The sequence below is a fragment of the Lissotriton vulgaris genome, chromosome 10 (genome assembly GCF_964263255.1).
Source record: "Lissotriton vulgaris chromosome 10, aLisVul1.2, whole genome shotgun sequence".
Lineage (NCBI taxonomy): Eukaryota > Metazoa > Chordata > Amphibia > Caudata > Salamandridae > Lissotriton > Lissotriton vulgaris.
The window spans coordinates 46315598-46339001 of record NC_141698.1 but is presented as its reverse complement, the minus strand read 5'-3'; the positions used below and the strand labels follow the sequence as shown (position 1 = coordinate 46339001).

Sequence of the window (23404 nt, the reverse complement as noted above, 5' to 3'; positions counted from 1 at the left end):
TCAAAACAAGGAGAAATACCTTTATTTTTCCTCTTTCAAAGTATGCTGCATTCGTTGTCCTTTCCTGCACAAAACTAATCATCCCTGCAATGCAGGCACCCTTGCACCATGGTACAAGGGTGCCTGCACCAGGCTGCAGGGATGAAAGAACAGGGATGCATCATATTGCTGTAAATATGAGGCATCACTGTGCTTTTAAATTGTGCAGTTGAGTGCAGCAAGATGGTTTTTGGCGCCACTCTACATCATTTCCTCATAAATGAGGCCCTTGTAATAAATTAGAAGGGATATCCTTCATGTTTGTGATAGAGTATCCCATCCGCCAAACTTTAAATCAGGCTATTAGTCTCCAAATAAATGTTTTCAAATTGTCTTCCAATTTGAAATATCGCAACTTTTAAACAAAATGGATTCTTGGACCATCTGTAATTCACCCTTTCTTTAGGATTTTGGGATTTTTTTTTAAATACTGATGTCTTGCTCTGACCTATCATTCACCATATATGCTAGCATATTGTATCTGTTTATATCGTTTATTTTTGTACATGGTACAACACCCTACCAGAGTGCATCATAACTATGTGTAAAAGTATGATTGGCCCCTAAAATTAGCTTCTATTGCAGGGAGCCAGTTTTATAGACGAGAAACAGATATGCTTAACCACATGCGTGCGGGGTTATTTTTGCGCTACGCGGCTTTTTTCCAAAAGCCGCGTTACATGACGAGCTCAGCTCATCATCAGCACACGACCACCGTGGCTGATGATGAGCTGAGCTCGTCATCAGCATCGAAGGGGTTAAAATATGAAAGCAGCATGTCCGAATACATTTGCCATAAGGCTCAGGCTTGCATGTTTGTGTTCGAAAAGGTGGCCTATTTGAGGGATATCCCCAAATGCGCTCTATTTAACTTGGTTAGTTATGCCCATTTTATTAGATTAAAGATTGGTCTCATACCTGAGGGACCCTGTTGACCCCAAGGACTCTGGCCATTGCCAAAGCTGATGATGAGCGACTGTCTCCAATGAAGCCAACCATCTTGGGTGTTGAGGAACAGATGTAGTTTGGGGTTGTCTTATTTCTCCCCGAGAGCATCTGCAGCGTCACTGCAATGGGCCCGGCATCTGAACCACAAGAGTCGAAAATCTTGAATCCCAAAGTTGTTTTGGGCAAAAGCTCTGCATTTCGATTGATTTCATTGGTGGCAAAGGCCATGGCCAGGATAGCGAGGTAGGAATCAATGGAAGGGCTGATGAAAGAGCAGGGAAAAAACATTTAATTTACTTGAGGTTATAGTAAAAATCTGCCTGTCTATTAAAAATGAATACTCTGCAATAACTGTATTTAAAAAAGATAAGTGATGGACAAAGGCAATTGTCTTTAAAATGCACGGAGTGTTTACAAATTTTGGATTACTCATTCAAATAGGTATTTACAAGTTTGTAATATGGTTGAGTTAAAACCATTACTACATAAAATGGAAGTGGAATAAATTGCCCCTCCAACAGTCCTAGACTTTTGCAATGGAATACAAGTAGAGCCGCAAGGGTATCATCACTTCTTAAAACATACTCTTTTGCATACTACATTGGCAATAATGGTGCTCATTATGATTATACTCTGGTACGAGAAAAATCTGTGTTGAAGTTGAATGAGCGGTGCATCTATGCTCAACAAAATTAGAAGAAAACCTCAGAATAACTTGTCACAGTGCATAAAACTTGCCCCATTTCTCTTTCACCTCTTGGAATCAGATCTCATAGAAAACGTAGAGGAGGCACATTCATCTCTGCCTGGGACTGATTAGGAAACTGATAATATTATTAAGTATTCATTTGTAAAAGAATAAGTGGAGGTCCAGAAACCCACAGCCAGTGATTGAATATCACATCTGCGCAGTCTTGATTCCACCTCATGCCTACTTATTGCACCACCTGGCACACCCTTGCCTTTTATAATACTCTTGCAGGTTATTTTTCACCCCTGCTTTCTCCCTTTGTCATGAATTTCTTTCTGTTTTTCTATTACTCCTTCTTTCCTCCTTGGGGATTGTCTCTTTCTAGTTCTGGGTGAGAGACTATTGAGGAAAATAGAGCCAAAAGCTGAGCCTTGGTGGACCCTCCTGCAATCACCTGCTAAAACTAAGCTCTGATATTATCCAATATGCATAGAATACTCTCAAACAAACAATAAGGGTCAAATAGTTACTGAATCAATTAAGATTTATTGGTCTTAACCCTTATAAGTTCCAAGGAAAAGAGAAAGGAAAATGGCAACTGTATCCCAAAGGTAGGAAATTGTGTAGATGCTGGTTTGCAGACCTGAGAAGTGAGCTCATGTGCAATTGATCCCTCCTACAATAAATACATTGTCAGGTCTGCAAAGGCTGTGTTTTCAGAAATATATGGTGCATGTACAAGATGACATGCACTTAATCAGTGCTTACATTTAGAGTAGATGTGTGTAGTAAACTCCCATTGCTATCTATCTCTTATGTTAACTCGTCCCTAGCTGCTCAGCCTGTGTGATTTTTCTGAGTGAAATGTTGGTGTAAGGGCTGAGTGTGGAATGCTTGGATGACTTGAGCAGAGTGATAGTTGGATGGATGGGGCTGAGCAGCTAGCAGGCTGCTCCCGGTAGGACTAATGATGGATACATAGGACTGCTGATATACCTGTTGGTGAGGATTTGTACATGTTTATCTACTACTGGAATAAACCTACATCATCACCTGCGTTGTCCAGATTACTACAATGAGGTCCAAATCAAAACTTGCAATTATTCATGTTGGTTTTGGAAATGACCTCTTGGTTAGATGTTCAAAGCTAAAACTCTGTGACATTTGTTGAAAGTTTACTTGAAATCGAATTTTTGGATTTTGAAATTCCAAGTATAAAGTGTTATGGTGCTGCTTTATGTTTAGACAGTTGTATTGCACTCCTTCAGTGTGAGTGGGCATTTCACACATTGACAGGAATTGTCTCAAGGCAGTTCCTTCAATGTGGATATCTCCTAAATGAACTGGCAACGTTTCAAAACGTTTTATATTGAATTTATTTTTAAAACAAAACCCCAAAGTGAGTTTTTGATTTTGGAAAAAACAACTGAAAAACAATGCCCCCCTTGCCATGGGTAACAGGCCGGTTATATGCCTGTTCATCTAAATTGGGCAGGCGGGCACAGACCTATTTTCAGACGGTCCTTACTCTGTTGGACAAACAGAGAGGTTGGGCCCCCACGGGGACGGAGAGGTCCCTGCCATTGTCAAACTATGCTTCGCCCACCAAATTTAGGTGCAAACAGAACATGATTACTGCCAATAGATTAATCAGGAATTATGACTACTAGTAACCTGCTTAATCTAAGAAATATATGTGGTGTGTGTGTATTGTATGATGGCGTCATCATAAAAACATCACTTTGGAAATTGCTCAATTGAAATCTTTTGAATGTACATTACACTGTCATTTATGTGTTTTTGTTGCTTAAGCACAAGCTACCTCACTCAAGTACTGTGCAACGGCAGAGCAATCTAGCACCCTTCTTGCGATCTACCCTATAGGAAAATCGCCTAAATAAATTCATAGGTAAAATAATATAAAATGGGAAAGCATGTTGTAAGGTGCGTTTGTAGATCTAAATCGTTCAATGTCCTGTAACCACTGCACTTAATCATTAATCATTAAAATTGGATTTGTTTCCAGTGAATTAATCTTTAAATAATCATTGAACCTTACAATTGGTTTAAGTAATAGAACTGAGGGAGTTAAGAATTCGATACAATTACAAATAGACCTTTACCTTTTAGATTTCCACTGATGTTTTAAATGTGTTACATGAGGGATGTTCTTGTCTTAATTATACGGCAATTACTTATTGTGAATGATTTTCAGTAGGAGATTTTTATCACCACAATTATGTGCATTACAGCATTTCGGTGTCGCCCTTATCTGACTCTCCCGGGTCCCTCGCTGACTCCCTCAACCCTCACTCTATCACTCAGATCCCCCTCATTCTGGAGGCGGACTTCTCCGGTCTTCTACGCAAAGTCACCTCAGGGTCTCCCACTGATTGCTGCCCTCCCAAGATCCTACGTGAGGCCTTCCTTGCTTGCCCAGCCCCCCCCCCCCCTTGGCACTCCTGAATAATTCCCTCACTCTTGGCCTAGTCCCTAGCTCTTTTAAGGCAGCCGAGGTGGTGCCTATCTTAAAGAAACCTACAGCGGTCCCACGATCATGAGCAACTTCCGCCCTATCTCCCTCCTTCCCTACCTCATGAACGTGCTCGAGTCGCACGTCACTAACATCTTGAGCTCGTTTGTTGAGCAGTCTCATTTTCTTGACTCTCAACAGGCCAGGTTTAGACCCGCCCACTCTACAGAAATGGTCATACTCTCTGTCATGGAAGAACTGCGTAGGGGGGCCAACTCTAACATCAGTCAGGCCCTAGTGCTCCTGGATTTGTCGGCCGCCTTTGACACGGTCGACCATGTCATCTTGGTCGACCGTGTCAGGCAGGCTGGCATCAGGGTCACTGCTCTGGACTGGGTTCACTCGTTTCTCACCAGCCCCCAACAAGCGGTCCGGCTTTCCCAGTTCTCCGTTGACAGGGTGGGGTTGACCTGTGGCGTGCCGCAGGGCTCTTCTTTATCCCCGCTCCTTTTTAATTTATACCTTACCCCCCTGATCCGGTCTCTCAGAGATAGGAATGTCACCGCATTTATTTACGCGGATGACATCCAGCTGGTCTTCAACATCGACCCCTCGGACCAGTCGGTCTCAGATTTTCAAGCCACCCTTTGTCACATCAGCAACTGGATTGGGGCAAATCACCTTAAGTTTAACCCCGACAAGACCGAACTGGTTCTTGTCGGGGGGCCCTCCAATCCTTGGAATTCCAATTTCTGGCCTGCTAGCTTGGGTCTTCCCCCTCGTCCAGTTGACTCAGCCAAAAGTCTGGGGGTTATCATCAGTAAAGATCTTTCAATGAAGCCCCAGATAAATGCCACTATCTCTTCTTGTTTTTCCAACTGCACAAAATTCGGAAAATCGTGCGGTTTCTTACCACGGCGGCTCTTACCTTAGCCCTCTTGGCATTAGTCGTCTCTTGGATCGACTACGCCAATTCCTTGTACATAGGCATCCCAGATTATCAACTCAATAGTTTGCAGCTTGTTCAGAATCAGGCGGCACGCCTCATCTTCCATCAACCGAGGCACCATCACGTCCGCCCCCTGCTAAGATCTCTGCACTGGCTCCCTGTTTCTGAACGCTGCAAATTCAAGCTGGGCTGCCTTGTTTTTAAATCTCTGGCTGGCTTAGGTCCTACCTTCATCTCTTCCCTCATTCATCCCTATGGCCCCTCTCGCAATCTTCGCTCGGCTCACTCGGCTCTACTCAAAGTCCTGAGAGTCAAGCGTAAGAAATGGGGAGGTTTAAGATTTTCATTCCTTGCCCCATCTTTCTGGAATGCCCTCCCATTGGACATAAGGCTTGCTTCTCCCTATACCTGTTTTAGATCCCTCCTTAAGACTTATCTGTTTCGCATTGCATACAACTAAAATGTGTTTTTCTTTTCCGTTCTTTTTCTCATTCTCTTTTTCCCTGTTGCTGCTGTGCACTCCCTTGTCCTGTCCAGGCGGTGCCCACCGTCCTTCTCTGCCCCAGAGCCAAGAAACTGTATAGTGTATGCTGCGCTTTACAAATGCCTTTCACATCACATCACATATGCCAATGAGTGTGAACACTTTAGACTTTAAACATATGCTCCCCAGACATTATTAGAAAACCGGAATACATTTCCCCCATTTTTTAAGGAAGAAGTCGGCAAACTAATCAAGCCTTTAGTCACCAAAGGAGGGACAGGAAGTCTTACACACAAGATCCAACTGAGACTTCACTATTGAAAAAAACCTTTGGAACAGTTGTGTTAGTTGTTAATATTTCCGTCATAATACTTCAGCCGGGCTTTTCTAATAGCCCTCCGATATTCTTTGACACTACTTTATATGTGGCTAAAGAAAATTGAAATTAGCACACATCAATTATAAATTTCATTCAAATTCATTGGAATGTCCATAATGATTGGTAGAAGGAGCAGGTCCAAAGTTTTTCTTGTCGTTGCAAAACTTATTCTTTATTGATAGATTTGTTTAGTCTTTATGGACATTCAATGATTCAATTAATTTGAATGAAATTTATAATTGATGTGTGCTAATTCCAATTTTCTTTAGTGTTTGTATTTGGGTTTCATCCAATAGGGAGTGGAGAGTGGTTCACTTGCAGTTTTTTTTTAGCACCATCACCATATACTAAGCCACTATCAGTAATAGGTGCAGGACTCTTGCCTCAACCTTCTTTTGTGCTCTGTTCTTTATACTTTATATGTGGCTCTGCCATCAGGACCTTAAAGTTTCTGCCTGGTGCATTCCAGATATTTAAGTTTTTTGGTTAATAGCTGAAGTTAAACCACTGCTCTGGGAAGTTGCTCTTGCCTTTGGATGAACATGGCATCGGAATAAGTGCATTCACTGCTGCGGCGATTCAAGTATTCACCTTTTTTTCTATCAACCCCACCTGATCTCTGAACATAGGGTGGAGGATTGAAGTATGTTACAGAAGGTCCCAGAATCCAGTGTGGACCATTATCGAGAAGGGATGCTCTGAAGCTGTATAGGTGGGTATGTGGAATCATCAGGCATAAAGGGATAGTCAGTGGTGTGCAAAATGATTTATCTAGCCCAGGGATTTGGGGGGATTAAAAAACAAGATGAGACAAATTGAAAAAATGTATCCAACTTCTGTCGAACTATGGGCTGATTACGATTTGTGTCGGAAAGACTTTGAATGGTATATGGTTCATCCGATTACGATTCGGAACCTGTCTTTTTGATTGATTCAGAAAGCCTTCCCACCGACCGATTATGAAAGTCGGAAACCATTCGGACTTTCTGACTCTATTCCAACTTGGTTCCGAACAGCATTTGGAGGAACCGAGTCATACAGAGCCGACTCGTACAAGTCTACGAACCGGGTTTACGACCGATGTTTTAAGATGTCGGATTTGGACAGCCTTTCCGAATCGGGTGTTCCTACACGGATCACCAGTCAGAATACGACTTTGGGGCCCCGTAGCAGGCCCTCCTTCACCTGGATCCTTCTGAATGGAGCCCATGGGTCCCCACTTTCCAAACATGCACAGTGTGGCAGGCACCATGGGGTGCCCACCACAGGGTGCACGATTTTCCCGACTCACCCCTTTCTTCCATGGGCACCTGTGTTGTGTGTCAGAACACAGGCTCCTATTGAAGTCAATGGGAGTCCGATAGAACTGTGTTCAGAAACATCTCAATCAGTTGCTCGGACTCCGACTGACATCGTAATTGGCCCATATATGTGTAGGAAAGAGCTTTGCAAAATAAGTTGAAGCGCGCCAAGTCTTTAATACTATTGCAGGTGATAGAGCAGCTGGATTCTTCAAAATGAAGATTAAGGTAAGGCAAAGGGGTAACGTTGGCATCTTTGAGTGCATAAAGTGCAAGTACATCAGGTAGATTTACGCAGCAGCTGGCTTTGGGCCCAAGTGGAAGCTAATCCAGAGAAGCAGAGAGCAGGAAGTTGCTGGAGACACATAAGGAGAAAAAGATACCCTCAAGTCCAGAAAAACAAAAAGTAGTTATGTATAGCTTTTGTACCTCTTGCTGAAAACAATGGCACCTTCTATCTGTGTGATCTCACAAGATTAAGTCCTTCTGAAAAAGTAGACACCATATCAGGGCCATAAGCAGGTAAGACTCAAAAAGCCAAATGTTGTTGCTAACTTGGCCTTTGTTTGTTTGCCATTATTGGGTGCAGGATCAGCCAGTCCAGAAGTAAGTTTAAAACTGCGATGTGCACATACCTTAGAGATATTCCACTGGGAAAACATATGATTGCACAGAGTTGCGCTACTCGGACCCTTGTAAAGAGCTCTCCAGGAGTGTATTTTAAAGGTGTTTTAAAAATGTGGGTAGGGGACCAGGCTCTTGGTCCCATGTGGGCACGGAGAGGCACAGACGGGTTTGCCTTTGGCGCACCTTTGATATGGGATCGGCTTACCTACTGCGTGTCTGTGCCTTTGCCATATTTTTATAGGGTAGTGGGCATGGGGTTCAGACCTGCTGGGGACCCAAAATGGCAGTCAGAAAAATGTACATCTAAAATGGCTGCCCATTTCTTCTCGCTCCACAAACAAATGATCGGGCAAGGGAATGGAAACAGTTAAAAGGAAGGCACTCCGCAGTCTCCCTCTCTGTCTTTTATAGTAAAAACAAGTATCAATTTAGTGGCTATTTTCATTTGACATTGACATTTTAGGCAGTCGCCTATACACTGTGTGCAGGCCAGGGCAGCTTCTGCCCACTAAGGTACAATCCATTGCTGTCTGCTGCTCTCGAAAGACTCAAAACAAGGCTGGTCCTTAGAAAAGCCTCTTTCTAGCTTGATTTGAGAGAGAACATGAAGCCTGATCTTTTCTTATCGGTTCATCAGTTTTGGTGTTTTTGTTGTTCAAATCAGTCAACCATCAAGGTCTTGTTGCCTAATATGGTAAATGTGACTGTGCATTGGTATTCTAATATGTTATGGTATATCTCATTTGCAGTTTTGACTTAGACTAGGGATAGCATGATACACATATTATCAGGAGTGGGACATCAAAAGAAATGAATGAAATACCTTCTGCAGGATCTGGGAGCTGGGATGTCCTGGAACCGTAAATTGGAAGCTGGGAAAAAGCTCTCCACATGAAAGGGTGCGATCCCCCCAAAGATGACATCACCATCCATGGAGTACGCATCCATGTTGAGGCTGGGAAGAGCACAGCGTGGTACAAGGGTGTCCAGAGCCCATGACTTGTCTGTCCACCAGTGAAGCAGCAGGACCAGGGAAATCAGTGCCATGTTGGGTTGTTTGTAATTCTGCAGCAGCACTGAGCTAGAAATGGAAACAGACAGAGGATGCCGATCGGTTCACTTTTATTTGTTGTTTTTTCACAGTATTGGCACAGAGGATCAAATACTTCAGCATGCCCCTGGAGCAGTGGGTAGCAGTTCTAGCTAAACTCCTTATGCAACTCAATTTCTACTTAGGGTGCATGTTATCCCTGAGAAGGTATATAAATGGGGAATGTTGACAAAGGCAATTACTTTAAGAGCTGGGTATCAATGTTCTTATTCTGGCTTCCTGCCCATTTCTCCTAAACCACTGGGTTGCGGTATGTAAGAAAAGGGAGGATATATATGATATACTGGGCAATTACAATGTAACATTTGGATTTGAGCTGCACAAGAGTTGTAATAATTTTACATTTTCGGGTCTCACAATCAGGACTGGCTTTAGCGCTGCTGGTGCCAGGTGCGAAAATATTTTTGGTGCCTCTTGACTTCCTCATGATATGACCTTCTCCTTAGATTCCCTTACTACCACCCTCCAGCACTGCCCCTCATCACTTTATGGACCCTCTCTCATGAATATCATTTTTAGGTCGATAATCAGCACGCATGCGCTGGGCGCAAGACCTGCTGTAATCACTCCACAGGAGTGAAATTACAGTTGCTGCTTGCCATTGGCTGACAACTCAATCACTGCTCCTTATTGGCCAGTGCTCCTGATACATCGCCTCTGTTTTTAAACCAGGAGCACCGGTCAATTACAGTTTTCTTACACCTTAAGGTTTAGCTATTTATTCATGGACTATTTTTTTTTTATTGTACAGTCCCACAGGTCAGATATTGGACAGTATCACTTGTAGTGCTATCACAAGTATGGATTTCCCGTGTGCGCTGCCTGGTAGTATGTGTACAAAGGGCGGGGGTGCTTGTGGCAAGGCAATGTTTACCATGTGCATCATTCCTACTTTAAGCAGCTAAGTCGGAGGCTTTAAATTCATGTTGGGTGTCACTCTGTCTGGAATGATGGGGCCTCATTTATGTGGCCGTCGTCGCTTTTACGCCGCCGGTGTGTCACTTTTTGTGACGCACAGCAGCATAAAAAATGTGCCTTGTTGCACCATATTTACAAAGTGACGCATCTAGGTAGATGCGTCACTTTGTAAACCCCTGCGCTACATTATACCTACGCCAGGTATAATGTATGCAGGGGGGCGTTCTGACGCAAGAAAGGGTCATAGAAGTGACGCAGTGAAATCTACAAGATTTCACTGCGCCACTTCTAGGACACAAATGCGTCAATTTCTTATGCCTGACTCACAGCAGGCGTAAGACTGACGCAGGCCACATTGCTGGAGTTGCGTCACTTTTGTTTGCACTCCAGCAATGCGTCACTTTTGCGCCATACAGATACGTCAGAAATACTGAATACATGTTTTAGAACTCATGTATACACATTTCTGAAACCCAAAATGGTTGTAATGGCGCCCGCTTGTGGAGAGTAGAACAAATGTGCATGACGAGGCTTGTTGCTTTCCTGCAGGTACACATGGTCTGTCAGGGTGGCTTAATTTGTTTCTGAGCATCCGTTTATGCCACTACAGCTTGAGGCATCGATTTTTCTTTGCACCCTTCCATATTTGCATGCTTTTGACTTTTTTTGCTACACTTTAATCTAAACCGATTCCTTTCTAGAGCTGGCTTCAATAAGGTGTTATAACAATAACAATGAAAAAAAAAACTTACCTTGCTTATTATACATTTGTTGTATGCCCCACATACACACACATCCCAGGTGCAATTATTCATACATACTTTCCTGCTGTTTTACAAATGCCTCCATTATGTATGTAGGCACCCGATTCTTATTGGGACGTGTAGGTGAGTGAGCCGGTACTTTATTTTGCAAGATGCTTGTGAAACCTTATGTCCTTTCATTGTGTGGGTCCATTAGACTGCGACCTCTGGGGGCACCAACTAACTACACTGCATCTTGAATTTGTTAAAGTCAGACCTCTTGGCATTCAAAATGATAATGTTTTTTACTTTGTTTTTTTTTATACCAATGGCAATAGCACTATGCAAATATAATTACTCCACCGCAAATAAAACAAATAAGTAAAAAATATTGCCATTTTCAACGCCAAAGCTCTAACTTGAACAAATGCGAGTCTAGGGCATTGCAAAAGCTTGTTTTTTTAGTGGTGTCCAGGGCTCGAGTCGGGTTACCACGGGGGTGGACGGCGTCCCTCCACTTATTTTACCGGGGGGACGCCATCCCCCCTGCCAAACAGCTGGACTTCACTCTTTGGCCTCTCTGGGACGAGGAGCTCGGCACCTTTTGTGACGTCACTTCCTGTCGTGACGTCACTTCCGGTGACTATTTGAAAACAACAGCGGTCCCATGCAACACAGGATGAATCAAATAAATGAATACAGTCACAATGGATTCCGTATTTCAGTGACTTGTCCAGCCGGACAGTGGTCAGCAAGTATATTTCATAACACAAATTAGAAAGAATATCCTTCAACAGTCTCACGGTGTGGGGCACAAGCCTGTACCTCAATTAGACATAGACACTTTAGTACACTCAAAGTGAACAGAAAGGGCTATTAGACAAAAAGCTAAATTGTTCTTTTAAACCATAGTATGAACAGATTTTCTAAGATGCGCCATTACATCGACATCGTACATAGTATACACACTGTATATGGCACATGAATTTGGTCGACGGCGTTTCGATCCCACATTTAAATCACAGGGATCATCATCAGGACATTTCATAAATGCCTAATAGTTATAAGCCTCTCAAACCTAAAAGGGAAATGTGGGGAAAGAAGATGTACAAAGGATTATGAACTAAACAAGAATGATTTCAATCATTTTCAACATGGTGGATCAGTGCTTAAAGAGTGTGTATTTAAAAAACATGTTGATGCACAAACCCTAAAGATTACCGCCGTGATCATGGGGAGCAAGGGACTGTGTTTAGAAAATTGAGAGGATCGACATTGTCTTAATGTGACTAACAGTAGACCCCGTGGGTGGGAGTCTACTGCCGTGCAGAAGTTATGGTGAGATATTGTCAATTCCATGTGTTCGTGGAACTGGTGTGATCGTGATTGTAGCATTTCCAAGGACTAGTGTCCGCACTGAGAAGGGGTTTTACCGCGGTCTTATCCAGTAGGCAGGGTGGTCAATAGGTAGGATAGTTGCCAACACTTAATTTTGTACCAAACCGTGAGGTGATAACGTTCTAAAATGGTGGCGCGGTGAAGAAAATATCGGCGCAGTGAGGGAGCTGCGAGGTGGTGATATACTTAAAAATACGGCGCAGTGAAGAGAGGTAACGGCGCAGTGGGGGAACTGGGCTTACCATGTAGTAACCATGGCTTGATTCCGAATGAAAAATAAGTTACGGGGGGCACCTGGAAAATGTCAAGAGTTACATTAGAATGGGGAGGAATGAGGGGAAAGCAATAGGTCCCCACGGAAATGGGGTAATGACAGAGTCTTACCCGAGTGGGGACCGGTCAGCGGGAATCGGAAATCCGATTGTTGTATTACAACCTGGGAGTACCTAGGAAGTAAGGAGGTCGGGAGTTAGGAGAGGTTCCGTGAGTGTGGAACACATTAGGAAGGGAAAGGAGTGTCCGTAGAGGTCGCAGGCTTACCGGATCAGTCGTATCGAATCCTCCTCGTCAATGCGATCTGGGATAGGCTGGTGCAAAGGACTAGCCTCGAGCATGCTCATATGTATCCAAGGAACCATGTAAAAATGGAAGAGGGCTCAGGTATATGGGGAAGGATATGGTTCCATGGCGGCCATCTTAAGATGGTTAGTTAATCAGCGGGTGACAGTAGAGAAACCACGCAATTTTAGTGATAACGCGAAAAAAGAAGTGCCAGTGACGTGAATTGTGAGGTGTCCATCAGTGTGAAGACATTGTAGACACATAGCCACAAAAAGGGAAGTTGCCCACTACAGCTATTACATTATATACAATGCAGTACACAGTTAGCAAGGTTATTTACATTAAATGAAAATCAGTGGTGGCACTGGTCAGACTAGATTGGTCCAGTCTTCCTGAAAATTACGTCCGGGGTTTAAACTGTCCGTTCTCAGTATCCATTTTAGTTCCTCTTTATTCAAGAGTCTTGTAAGGTCACCTCCTCTTGGTGGGAGGGTGACTTGGGTGATCACTGTCCAGCCGACATCATTCTCATTATGCCCCTTCTCAGTAAAATGTTTAACGAGAGGGGCGTTCGCTGTTTTACAGCGGATCCTGCTGCGATGCTGGGAAATTCGTAGTTTAATCTTCTGTGTCGTTTGCCCCACATAGATCTTATTACAGGAGCAAAAAATAGCATAGATCACATTGCAGCTATTGCAGTTCGTAAGGGTTTTATGCTCATTTTTCACATTCTCAAACACAAATTCTACCCGCTCAATACAGAATCCTCATACAATACAAGAACCACATTTATGGTGACCCTCAACAGGTGTGAATGTGAAAAATGAGCATAAAACCCTTACGAACTGCAATAGCTGCAATGTGATCTAACATAGCGTTCTAACCTGTACTATGCACTTTGAATACATCTCTTTGATCAGAGTTCATGTGTCACTTTTCTGTATCAGGATTTTAATGTATAAACTGCAAGAAACATAAGGATCTCTGTGACCCGACAGAGCGTTCTACATTGAATACGGTCCTGTCATCTTCATGGGACACGTTCTTTGCAGCTAGCATATTAGCTCTCTGATCTACTTTATGATGAGTCAAAACTGCCACTAGACACAACTCTGATCTCTCTCTCTCTAGTAGGAACCTTAATCACAAGAGTCATCTTGCCAGTTTTACTGTTGGCTGAAGACTGCTGGATACACAAGAAACTCTGCAGCAGGTGCTTTTAAACCAGGAGTGGCTCGTGCAGGTAGGTGTGGTGGAGCGGGTTGGGAAGGGTTTCGACTGACGGCGCTAAGGGAAAATTAAATAAATTATTAATTTTCCCTTGTCTGGTGAATCCCCGCTTTCGGACCTTGCCCCACCACCCCACTGCTCTTAGCTGCATGAGCAGCCCCTGTTTTGAACCCATAAGGTATTTCTAAACATAGCGTCCCCTGAGCTTGGTGCATGGTGCGACTGCACCAGTTGCACTGACCTAAAGTCAGCCCTGCCACATTTTTGGGTCTCTCAATTGTTTAGCTGTTTCCAGAGTGAGGCCGAGGCCTGCTCTCTTTAATTTGGCTAGCGTACTACTGTTCTAAGTAAACCACTAATAAAAATAACACATATAGAAGACTTATAGGAACTGGAAGTCCCTGACTTAAAACAGAAGAAACCAAACCGAATTAACAACTCAACAAGGTATTTTAATTTCTGACGAACATTTCTATGAGTGAAGATAAGGCTGGGGACAGTGTAATTATTCGTTTGCCAAACCAATCTATGTTATCAATCATGAGACACTATGGAATTTTAAAAATGTATGGCAAATATTATTGGACAGCTCCGGCAATTGATTTATTGTCAATGGAAAATGTATATAGGGCAAAATACACTACAAACTGATCTCTTGGTGCTAAAAAATGAATTGTAGATTTGGATAAATATTCTGGTGCCCAAGATAAAAGACATTACGAGTAAGTAGGAAAAGCAATAGCTAACAGAATAAATAAGATTTTCGGGGTGTATGGCGCTCATGAACCTCTTTATTTTGTATAAGTGGACAGGAATCTAGTTCCAGAGGTTAGAACCCAGAGTACTGAAGGCGTGACCTCCACACCCACCGCTCTTGAATTGGGGAGAAAAAAACAGAAGACAAAAATCAGAAGGAAGAGCTAGCAAAGAATTGCTTTGCGAACCTGGCTGGTCAAACAGTCAACGTGAGTACCGCAGAAGTCCTTGGATTGTAGAGGCAACAGACAGCTAATGTAGGGGCATATTATCAAGCAGCAGAGATAATTATCGCTGGCTGCGCTTAGCGTGAAAAAAAAATTCGCCAGCTGACGCTGAAAATTGTCGCCATGCTAGCGCTGTGTTAACAACGCATAGCGCAATGGCGATAATTATTCCAGCGATTGTGGTGTTTTCCATGGAAAACAGCGATAACCTTGCTGATACGACTCTGTGGTCATATCATTATAATCCACCCTCAATGTTAAGCACAAGTAAGTCCGAATTTTAGCAGCCGTTAGTTTTTGGCAAAAAAACGCGGTTTTCAACAAAAATTAACATCTGCTAAAATGCGTGGGCCTCCTTGAAAATATTGAGATGTGCACATCAGTGATAATTTATATGCAGTACTGCCCAGTGATGCCCACTTTGCATCTCATTAGAGATGCAAAGCGAGGCGTCGGGAAAACGTATGCTAACATGCGCTAATGCATGTTAGCACCCACTTGTAAATAGGGCGATAGTTTTATCTCCGCTTTTTTGGCTTTTAATTCCAAAAAAGGGGAGATAAGGCCCTTGTTAATATGCCCCGTAGTTATTTGAGAGCCCCTGTGATGTGGAGAACTTTCATAAATTGAACACCCTTCAAACCGGATAATTCTAAAGCCAGCAGGGGTGAAGGGCACACAGCCTGTGGGGCTCACCTAAAGCGCATGTAGAAAAGTTACTCTAACACAGATGGTAGCTGCCTCCTACAAGATGTTCTCTTTTACTAGAGTTCAGCCTTAAAACGTTAGATCTGGTGTCAATGAAGAAGTGAGGTGAGCAGGGAATGGGTCCAGGCACAAAGGACAGTGCAAGGTACCCCAGGAGACAGATATACTGGCCCAGGAAAGGTATGCAGAGAGCAATGCACTGACACTGTGACCAGCAAGAAGATGCCACTGACACAGAAGCAAGGGGTAAAGGAACCTCTGCATAGATGCAGTTATGTGCGAATGAACTGCTGAGGCAGTCCAATGACCCAGTGGAAAGAGTCACTAACTCTCTGAATAGAAACAGCCTCAGAGAACTGCTACAAGGGGATCTGACAACCTGCTGCAAGTTAGCGCAGTTTAATGGCTTTATTTTAACTGCAACAGGATATGAGTGGAACTTCACAGAAATAGAAATGCTAATTGCCCTCGAACCTGGCAAAATTTTGTATTGCATTCCAATTGTAATAAACAAGAACACTTACCCATTATGTCCACGCATTTTCAATATTGAGACTGAAAGAAGTAACAGGGTGACTAAAGACAGGCAGTGCTGTCAGTTTTAAGGTGCCAGGAAACCTTTATTTTATTTAGATCAATTAAATGGTTCAAATACATGAACATGTCATGTATGAATGCTTTCATATCCTAAAACAGCACTAGCTACAATTCAGCATGCCACAATGCCTGATAAGTACAATCACTAAAATCATGCGACAGGGCTTGAATGATATTTATTTATCTAGTCAGTTAGTTATTGGATTTATTGAGTGTGACCCTAACCGCATGTGCATTGCAGCAATTTACATTAAACATGTTCGATGCAGCATTACATCAGATAACAACAAACACATTTTTTAATTCACCTACAACTTATCGATTGGTTGACGTTCTGTGGGAGATGGGTTTTCAACATGTCTTAATTTATCTGAGAGTGTGTACAAGTGTGGCTAGGTGGAAACAAAATGTAAACAAAAGTGTTTAAAGTATAAAGTATGATGGAGTGAACATAAATGATTTCAGAAACCATTTTGGTGACCTATTGATGACACTAGCCTGAAAGTACAGAGGTGTCACCAATGTTTTGGTTTTAGCAAATAGGCTTCATGGCCTTCTTCAGGACATGCAATGTTACATTGTGGTAAATATTAGTTTGACACTAGAAATGGCCTGGAAAGGCGCACCAGTTTGGACAGTAATCAATCGATCTTTCACCGCTCAGCCACAACAAAATATAGGCTAAATGCCCTGCTGCTCTACAGTCATAGATTTTACAGGGAAGCACGTGCCAACATCCGTTTAACTTTAATAAGAAAACGAGTATGTCTTTTGACAAGTAATGGGTCCCTCAATGCACTGATGGAACCACAAGAGGTCTGTTAAAGGCCACCCATATAACTCTGATGCCTTTGTGTTTAGTGCTCAAGGATTCCCTTCTAAGCTGGTAAATCTCCTCAGACTGGCAGAATTGGCAAGTGCGCCAGGCACCTTCAAGCTCTCAGTCAAGGTTCCCTATGAATTTAATCAAAGGAAGAGTGTCCATAAAGACAAGGTATATAAAAAGGTGGTTGTAGCACGTGAAGTCTGAGGCCAGTTGTAAGTGGTCCGGTAGTAAGACCAATTTCATGAAAAAATACACTGTTTTTTCAGGAAACCCTCACTCACCCTAGTGGTGACATGCTTCATCATCGGGTCCACCGGGAGAGATCGAGTACCTCCCCGGTGTGCTGCGACGCCAGGAGACTGCGGAGCAGGTTTTTGTGTGAAGATGAAGTGTGAAAAAATAATAATAAGGTTAAAAATGTCAATGGTTGTACCAAAAAAACTTTATTCACTGGTCAACCTGACATATTAAAAACAGGTTATGTGAAGGGAAACTAGCCAATTACTTTATACTGGTGTTTACCCTGTAAAGAAGGTCAACATGTTTCTGCCCGTTCTATGTGTTACTTTACTGGGCTTTCATCAGGACCGGTAAGCGAGTGTGCCAATGACAGGAGGGGCGCGCTAAGGCCCGCCCTGCCAATGGTCGTGAAAGTTAAAAATAGCACTATGTGTAAAATGGTGCAAAAAAGAAGGAAAAACAAACTCATAAGTTGTGGGGTTTTACCTCTTTTGCGAGGAACCTAGGAGTTTGTAAAGAAATAGATCCACGCCCCATAGAACTCAGGAGGGGGGTGGGAGCGACAATGGCACACCGCCCGCAACGCTCAGCACCGGCTCGGCACCTAGCTGCACCCTCGCTGGATCTCGTGGATGGAACACACTTTGCTGGATGGCAGAACAGAAGTCTAAATTGACACCAAACATTGATGGAAGGACCTTTATCATCTAATCAGGATTCAGCTGTTGCCGCTGTATGACCAGTGTCAGAATCAGGATTCCTGAAACCTCTTGCCAACTATGTGAAGAAATCTTGAAATGCATAGAAGAGTCTATCATGGAAATATTTGCGAGTACTTACCGGTTGTGACAGTGGGTCATTCAGTGGCTATACGTAGTGAGCTCTTCAATGGGTGGTGTGGATTCTTAGCAGAGAGATAGGGATGGATATAAGAAGATGACCTTCTCACCAGTAATGGAAGCCTCGGTTGGCACCGGTCAGGAGAGATCTTTTATTCTAAGTTCCTCGTCCCCCTGTGCACAGGCAGCTGATTGCAGTGACATCTTGTCATGTTCCCTTGACAGCCCCTCCTATTTCTAGACCCTAACGACTTGAGCTCTCCTCATAATTGTTAGGTAATTGTTGGACAAAATACAAAGTAACAATTATGATTAAATTGCAGTCTTTGAAGTTGTGTTTTGCAAATGAGAGATGCTCAGTGATTTCCTTAAAATATCTATTGGATGCGGCATCACTTCTTCTAAACCATATTTTCTCCTGTCAAGCTTCCCAATACCTTAATTAGCCCATGCTGGCTCCACACCATTGCTGTCCTGGATGGGTGTGCAGTATTCAGGGTTTCATTGAGATATTTATAATTAATTCTCCAATAAAATAAATGCATCACTCTCTTCCGAGTAGAACCCTGCAGGTTCTTTTCTTAGACTGTGCTATAAGAAGACTAGCCACATATCGCAAGATTATGCAGGATAAGTGACTACCAGTAAAGCATATGGATACCTGCAGGTCACTGTGATGTCTCTGTACCAGCTGTGTTCATCTCATGCCTCTGTCTAGCAGTGAGTCAATGCTTATTTTCTGAATTATCTCTTTACATCCTGCTGCTCTGATGTGCTTTGTCTCCTCATTCACAATGTCAGCCAATGACACAATCTAAATGGTTTCTTCGAGTGTCAATCAAATTGTTTCTGCTCTGTCTCTATCTGTGTAATTCATACATTATCCCAGTTGCTGCCAATAATTTAGTGCTCTCCAGATGTTGCTGCCATCTTAATTCCTTCTTGTCTTGGGCTATGCAGACCTTTCTAGCACTGTTGCAGTCAGACAAAATTCTTTATAAAGTGGCCACCAAGGAATACTTTAAGGAGTTTTTAAAGCTAATTTCTGGGTCTCCATAGGAGGTGTTAAGATTCAGCACATTTAGAGGACATGATCATTTCCGTGCACATTTCTGGGACAGTGTGCCCAAGTCAAAGACTGACAGCTATCAGTATTTAAGACGTAATTCCAACTACGGTGGTCCAGCAATGGTTCAGTCCATCCACATCGTCTAGGGGAGTGGGACCGTCCGCCTACAAGAAGGCGGTCCCACAGGGGCAATTACAATGCAACCACCACCACCGTAGTTGCAATGCCTATATGTTAGAACTGGGATTTCTGGTTGGCTAAGGCTTACGCCAAAGCCAGACAGAAACCACCATTCTAGTCAGGGCAAGGGAGTCACACGCCAAGATAACCCCTGCTCACCCCCTTGGTAGCTTGGCACGAGCAGACAGGCTTATCCCGAAGGCAATGTGTAAAGCATTTGCGCACGCACACAACAGCAACAACATCCTAGGCACACCACGAAAGGAACTCCACACAAGGTTATATAAAAATAACTTTTGTATTGTCAAAACACATCAGATAGTAATCACACAATATACATTGTGCCAACTGGCACGGGCAATATTCACAAGGGATTATTTACACCAGGACAGGGCCACGTGGGCCACTGTCAGAATCAGCACTTAGTAGAACCAGCACTTAGAATAACTGTAAAACCAAATAACAATTATAGATCACAACCAGTGACCACTGGTAACAGGTAGGTACACACTACGCAATACTAATAACCAGAGGCCTAGATCACGCATGGACACATAACCTCTCTAGTATAAACTATACTAGGCAAAACAACCTCCTAAACATGAAAATACAGTTAGAGGTATCACAGGCATAATGGCATTGCACATTACACCTAACTCACATTTAGGCCTGACCAGTAAAAATACAGTAGGAAATCTCCTCACTAGTCTAAACACATTAGACCCTACCACCTAAGCACATTCAGGGGCGTAAATCATAGTGAAACACAATCTCACTAACACAAACCTCTACAGGAAAAACCATCTCTAGAGGTATCAATACAGGGTGCGTAAAACATACTAAATGCATTACATTTCCTAGCACCACAGTTAAAGCACATAATTCACATTAGGCAATCATCATCAAAAACCTAGTAATCACATGGTGCAAAAATCACATTAGGGCCTTGCGCCCTACCCACAAACCAGCCCCCCTGGCCAACTGGCCATCCGAGAAGGGGCTCAAATGTCCTGTGTCCAGAATGTCAGGGCGCGCAGCTTTCTAGAGCCAGTCAGGGGTGCGCCACCGGCGCCAACCTAAACGTTGCAGCTGCCCACTACTTGCTGGGCAGCTGAGAACAATCACAAGGGCCTAAACGTTGCAGGTGGCACTAAGTGCTGCACAGCTGTGACAGGCCAAGTTAGGGGCGAAGGGAGTGCGACTCACTCCTGGATTCCCAAAGAACAGGTCCCCCTAAAAGAAATAAAAGCCTAAACGGTGCAGCTGCCCACTACTTGCTGGGCAGCTGAAAACTCAAAACTGCAACATGGGCCCTCACTGGCCCTCTGGAGCAAAAGACTGCACCAAAACGTTGGAGCCCTCTTGCTTTGGAACAATACTGTACAGAACAGTGGAGCCCTCTGGCTCCAACAGGAACATGTTCATTTTGGGGGAGCTCTCTAGGCTCTGAACAAATCTGCGCCCACCCGTTGGAGCCCTCTAGGCTCTTAAACACTAATGGGGGGTGGGGGAGCCACTGAGGCTCCTGAAACAACCATGCTCCCTACAACTGGGGCCCTCAGGGGCAAGAACACGGGCCCCTCTGGCCCTCGGGACGCCCCTGGGCCCTTCAAACACACAGGCTCTCTAAACCGTTAAAGTGACCCCAAACCTGGAGCCACACATAGGCCCTTAAAAATCATAATGCTCCTCTCGTTGGAGCGGCCCTCCCTACAGGCGGGGGCCGCTCAGAACACAGGTTGGGCTTGGACTGGCCCCCTCAGGATATACTCAGAGCCCTCCCCAGCCCCTACCAACTCACCGGGCTGTTCTCGGGGGCTGGGGCGATCACTGACACTTCTCCGCGGTCTTCTCTTCACTCGCTTTCGGCAGCAGCTGACCGGGGAGACGAAGTTGAGACGCCTCGCGCTTCCAGGACCCCAGCGCGACTCTCTCGTCCAGATTTTGAGCTCGGGGGCGCCTCCTCCAATCCCAACGGGGCTCTGGCATCGAGTCTCTGGGATCAGGGGATGCCTCCACCAATCACAGTGCAGCTCTCGTGACGAGCCCCCGGCTTCAGGGAAACACTCTCTCCCGCTCGGCCAATCCCAGCGAGGCAGAGAGGGATGATGTCACGGGGACTCTAGCCTGCGATGGTGAGCTTAAGGGCAGCAATCTTGGGACCCGGGCCAGCAATGGCGGTGATTTTTCCGGGCAAACGAGGGGTAGGTTCCCTCTTTAATTTAAATATAAAGCGAGGTGGGCACTCGCTTGGTCAAATAAAAGAAATAGCGGCAAGGTCCCCGGCGGGGTGGGCACCTGCCAGTGGACTTAAAATATCGGCAAGGAAGCAGAGCCGGCACCTGCACCGCTAGTCACAAAACAGAAGGGGGATCCCCACGCCGGGGAATCCCTCGAGACAGGCAGCTCAGTGCTACCAGGGAACACAACAGCGCTGCCTTCCGAGCGCCCCCAGGCGCTACAAGAATACAGAAGTAAGGGCACAGCGCTCCCCAGCGCTAGGATGCCCCAAAGTCCAGCAAACAGTCCTTCAGGTATCCAGGGGCTGGGCAGGGCCCAGGGAGGCAAGCCTTCCCCTGGGCCCCAGCAGCAGCACGCCCCTGGTTGATTTCACTCAGAAACAAGAACCTTTAACAAGAGGTCACAGCCTCTTTTTATACACAAAAATCCCTTTGTCTAGCAGGGTATAGGCAATGTAAGAACCAGCTACAACTGGTTATGGGGGACTCCCTTTCACTGGCCAGGCTAGGGATATCAGACACACCACAGGGGTGGAGCCAGCATTGTGGAGGGAAAACCCAGCCCTATTCAGGTCCCAGGTAAATCCCTCCCTCACATCAGCATGCTAATCTCAACACTCAGCACTGGGGCAGACCCATCCTGACTCCTGGAGCCAGGCTCACCACCCAGCTCCAGCCAATCACACGCCAGACACAAATTGCACAAACATACCAACTTCTAGAAGTGGCACTTCCACACTAGACACAACCATGCCGCATACATCATTGCGCAGCATTCAATCTCACGAGTTCGCACATACCAAACTCGACCCTGCACTCCTAACACATCAGGAACTACCATGGTCACACATATCCCCCATGCATTCCTATGGGAGGGCAGGTCACTCTCATCACCACACACACAGAGAGCGCACACACTATACACTGGACCACAGTGAAAAAGTGCACAGAGACCTAAAATCACCAACACCAGGTCACAGAAACAGGCTAGGCAAAAGCAAAAAGTTTTGGGGTGAACCTGCCAAAAGGGCCAGGTCCAACACTATATTTTACATTGCGATGGGTGCTGCTGGCTGCAGCACCCGCCACAATGTAAAAACAGGACTTTTTAGATATCCCTGCACTATGTGGCAGGCATTAAGTGGTGCCTGCCACATGGTACAGGGATCTGTAGGTGGGCATCATAAGTGTCCCCCAACACCCACAACCAAGGGCCAGGGGGGCCCTCTATGGGCCCCCAATGTTCCTTTATGCCAGCCGTTTCATGGCGGGTAACCTGTCATGAAACAACTGTTGGAAAGTGACATTGTAATCTTTATGGCGGCACCGAGGGCATTGTATAGACTATGAGCCCCTCTGCTGCACTGGCGGGCTCAAGGAGCCCGTCGAATGCATGGCGATTGGTCTTTATGACTGCCACACGTCGGCCTGCCATCATAATATTATGAGAGGTAAAGTTAGTTACGATGGCGGGGAGATTCCCAATGACAGCCTGTCAGTGGTGTTCTCCCCGGCATTGTACTCAGTCCCTTAGTGTATTGGGACAGGGTGTGGGCGCTTGCCAGTGCCATTGAGACTGCTTGAACGGCACATTTGGTGCCCTCCTTGCATACTCCAGTTCAGGAGCCGATGGCCCCCACTCTGGCGCGAAGCCTGACAAAGGACATGGGAGAATCCTCCCCTCTGTCCAGCTCCTCCTGTGGGAGGGGCCCCTGAATCATCCCAACCCTTTCCTTGGGGTACTTAAGTGCTACCTCTGGGTGGGTCCCTAGATTTGTCATGGGACAAGATTCAGATCTGAACTCACTTCATCCTCGAACATCTGGGCACTCTGGACATCACTGGACTTCACTCTGGACACCAAGACTGC

The 23404-nt window shown here is 44.7% G+C and overlaps 1 protein-coding gene across 1 annotated transcript in view; it reads right to left on the bottom strand.

The window, feature by feature from the left end:
* The window catches only part of LOC147684547 (vomeronasal type-2 receptor 26-like), a 126108-nt gene that overhangs the window by 63639 nt on the left and 39065 nt on the right, over positions 1–23404 (bottom strand). The window contains exons 5-6 of the mRNA XM_086939707.1: positions 8715–8972; positions 958–1249 (exon numbers count right to left, since the gene is read on the bottom strand). Of these exons, the coding sequence (XP_086795833.1) occupies positions 958–1249; positions 8715–8972 (550 nt within the window). The remainder of the gene's footprint in view (positions 1–957; positions 1250–8714; positions 8973–23404) is intronic.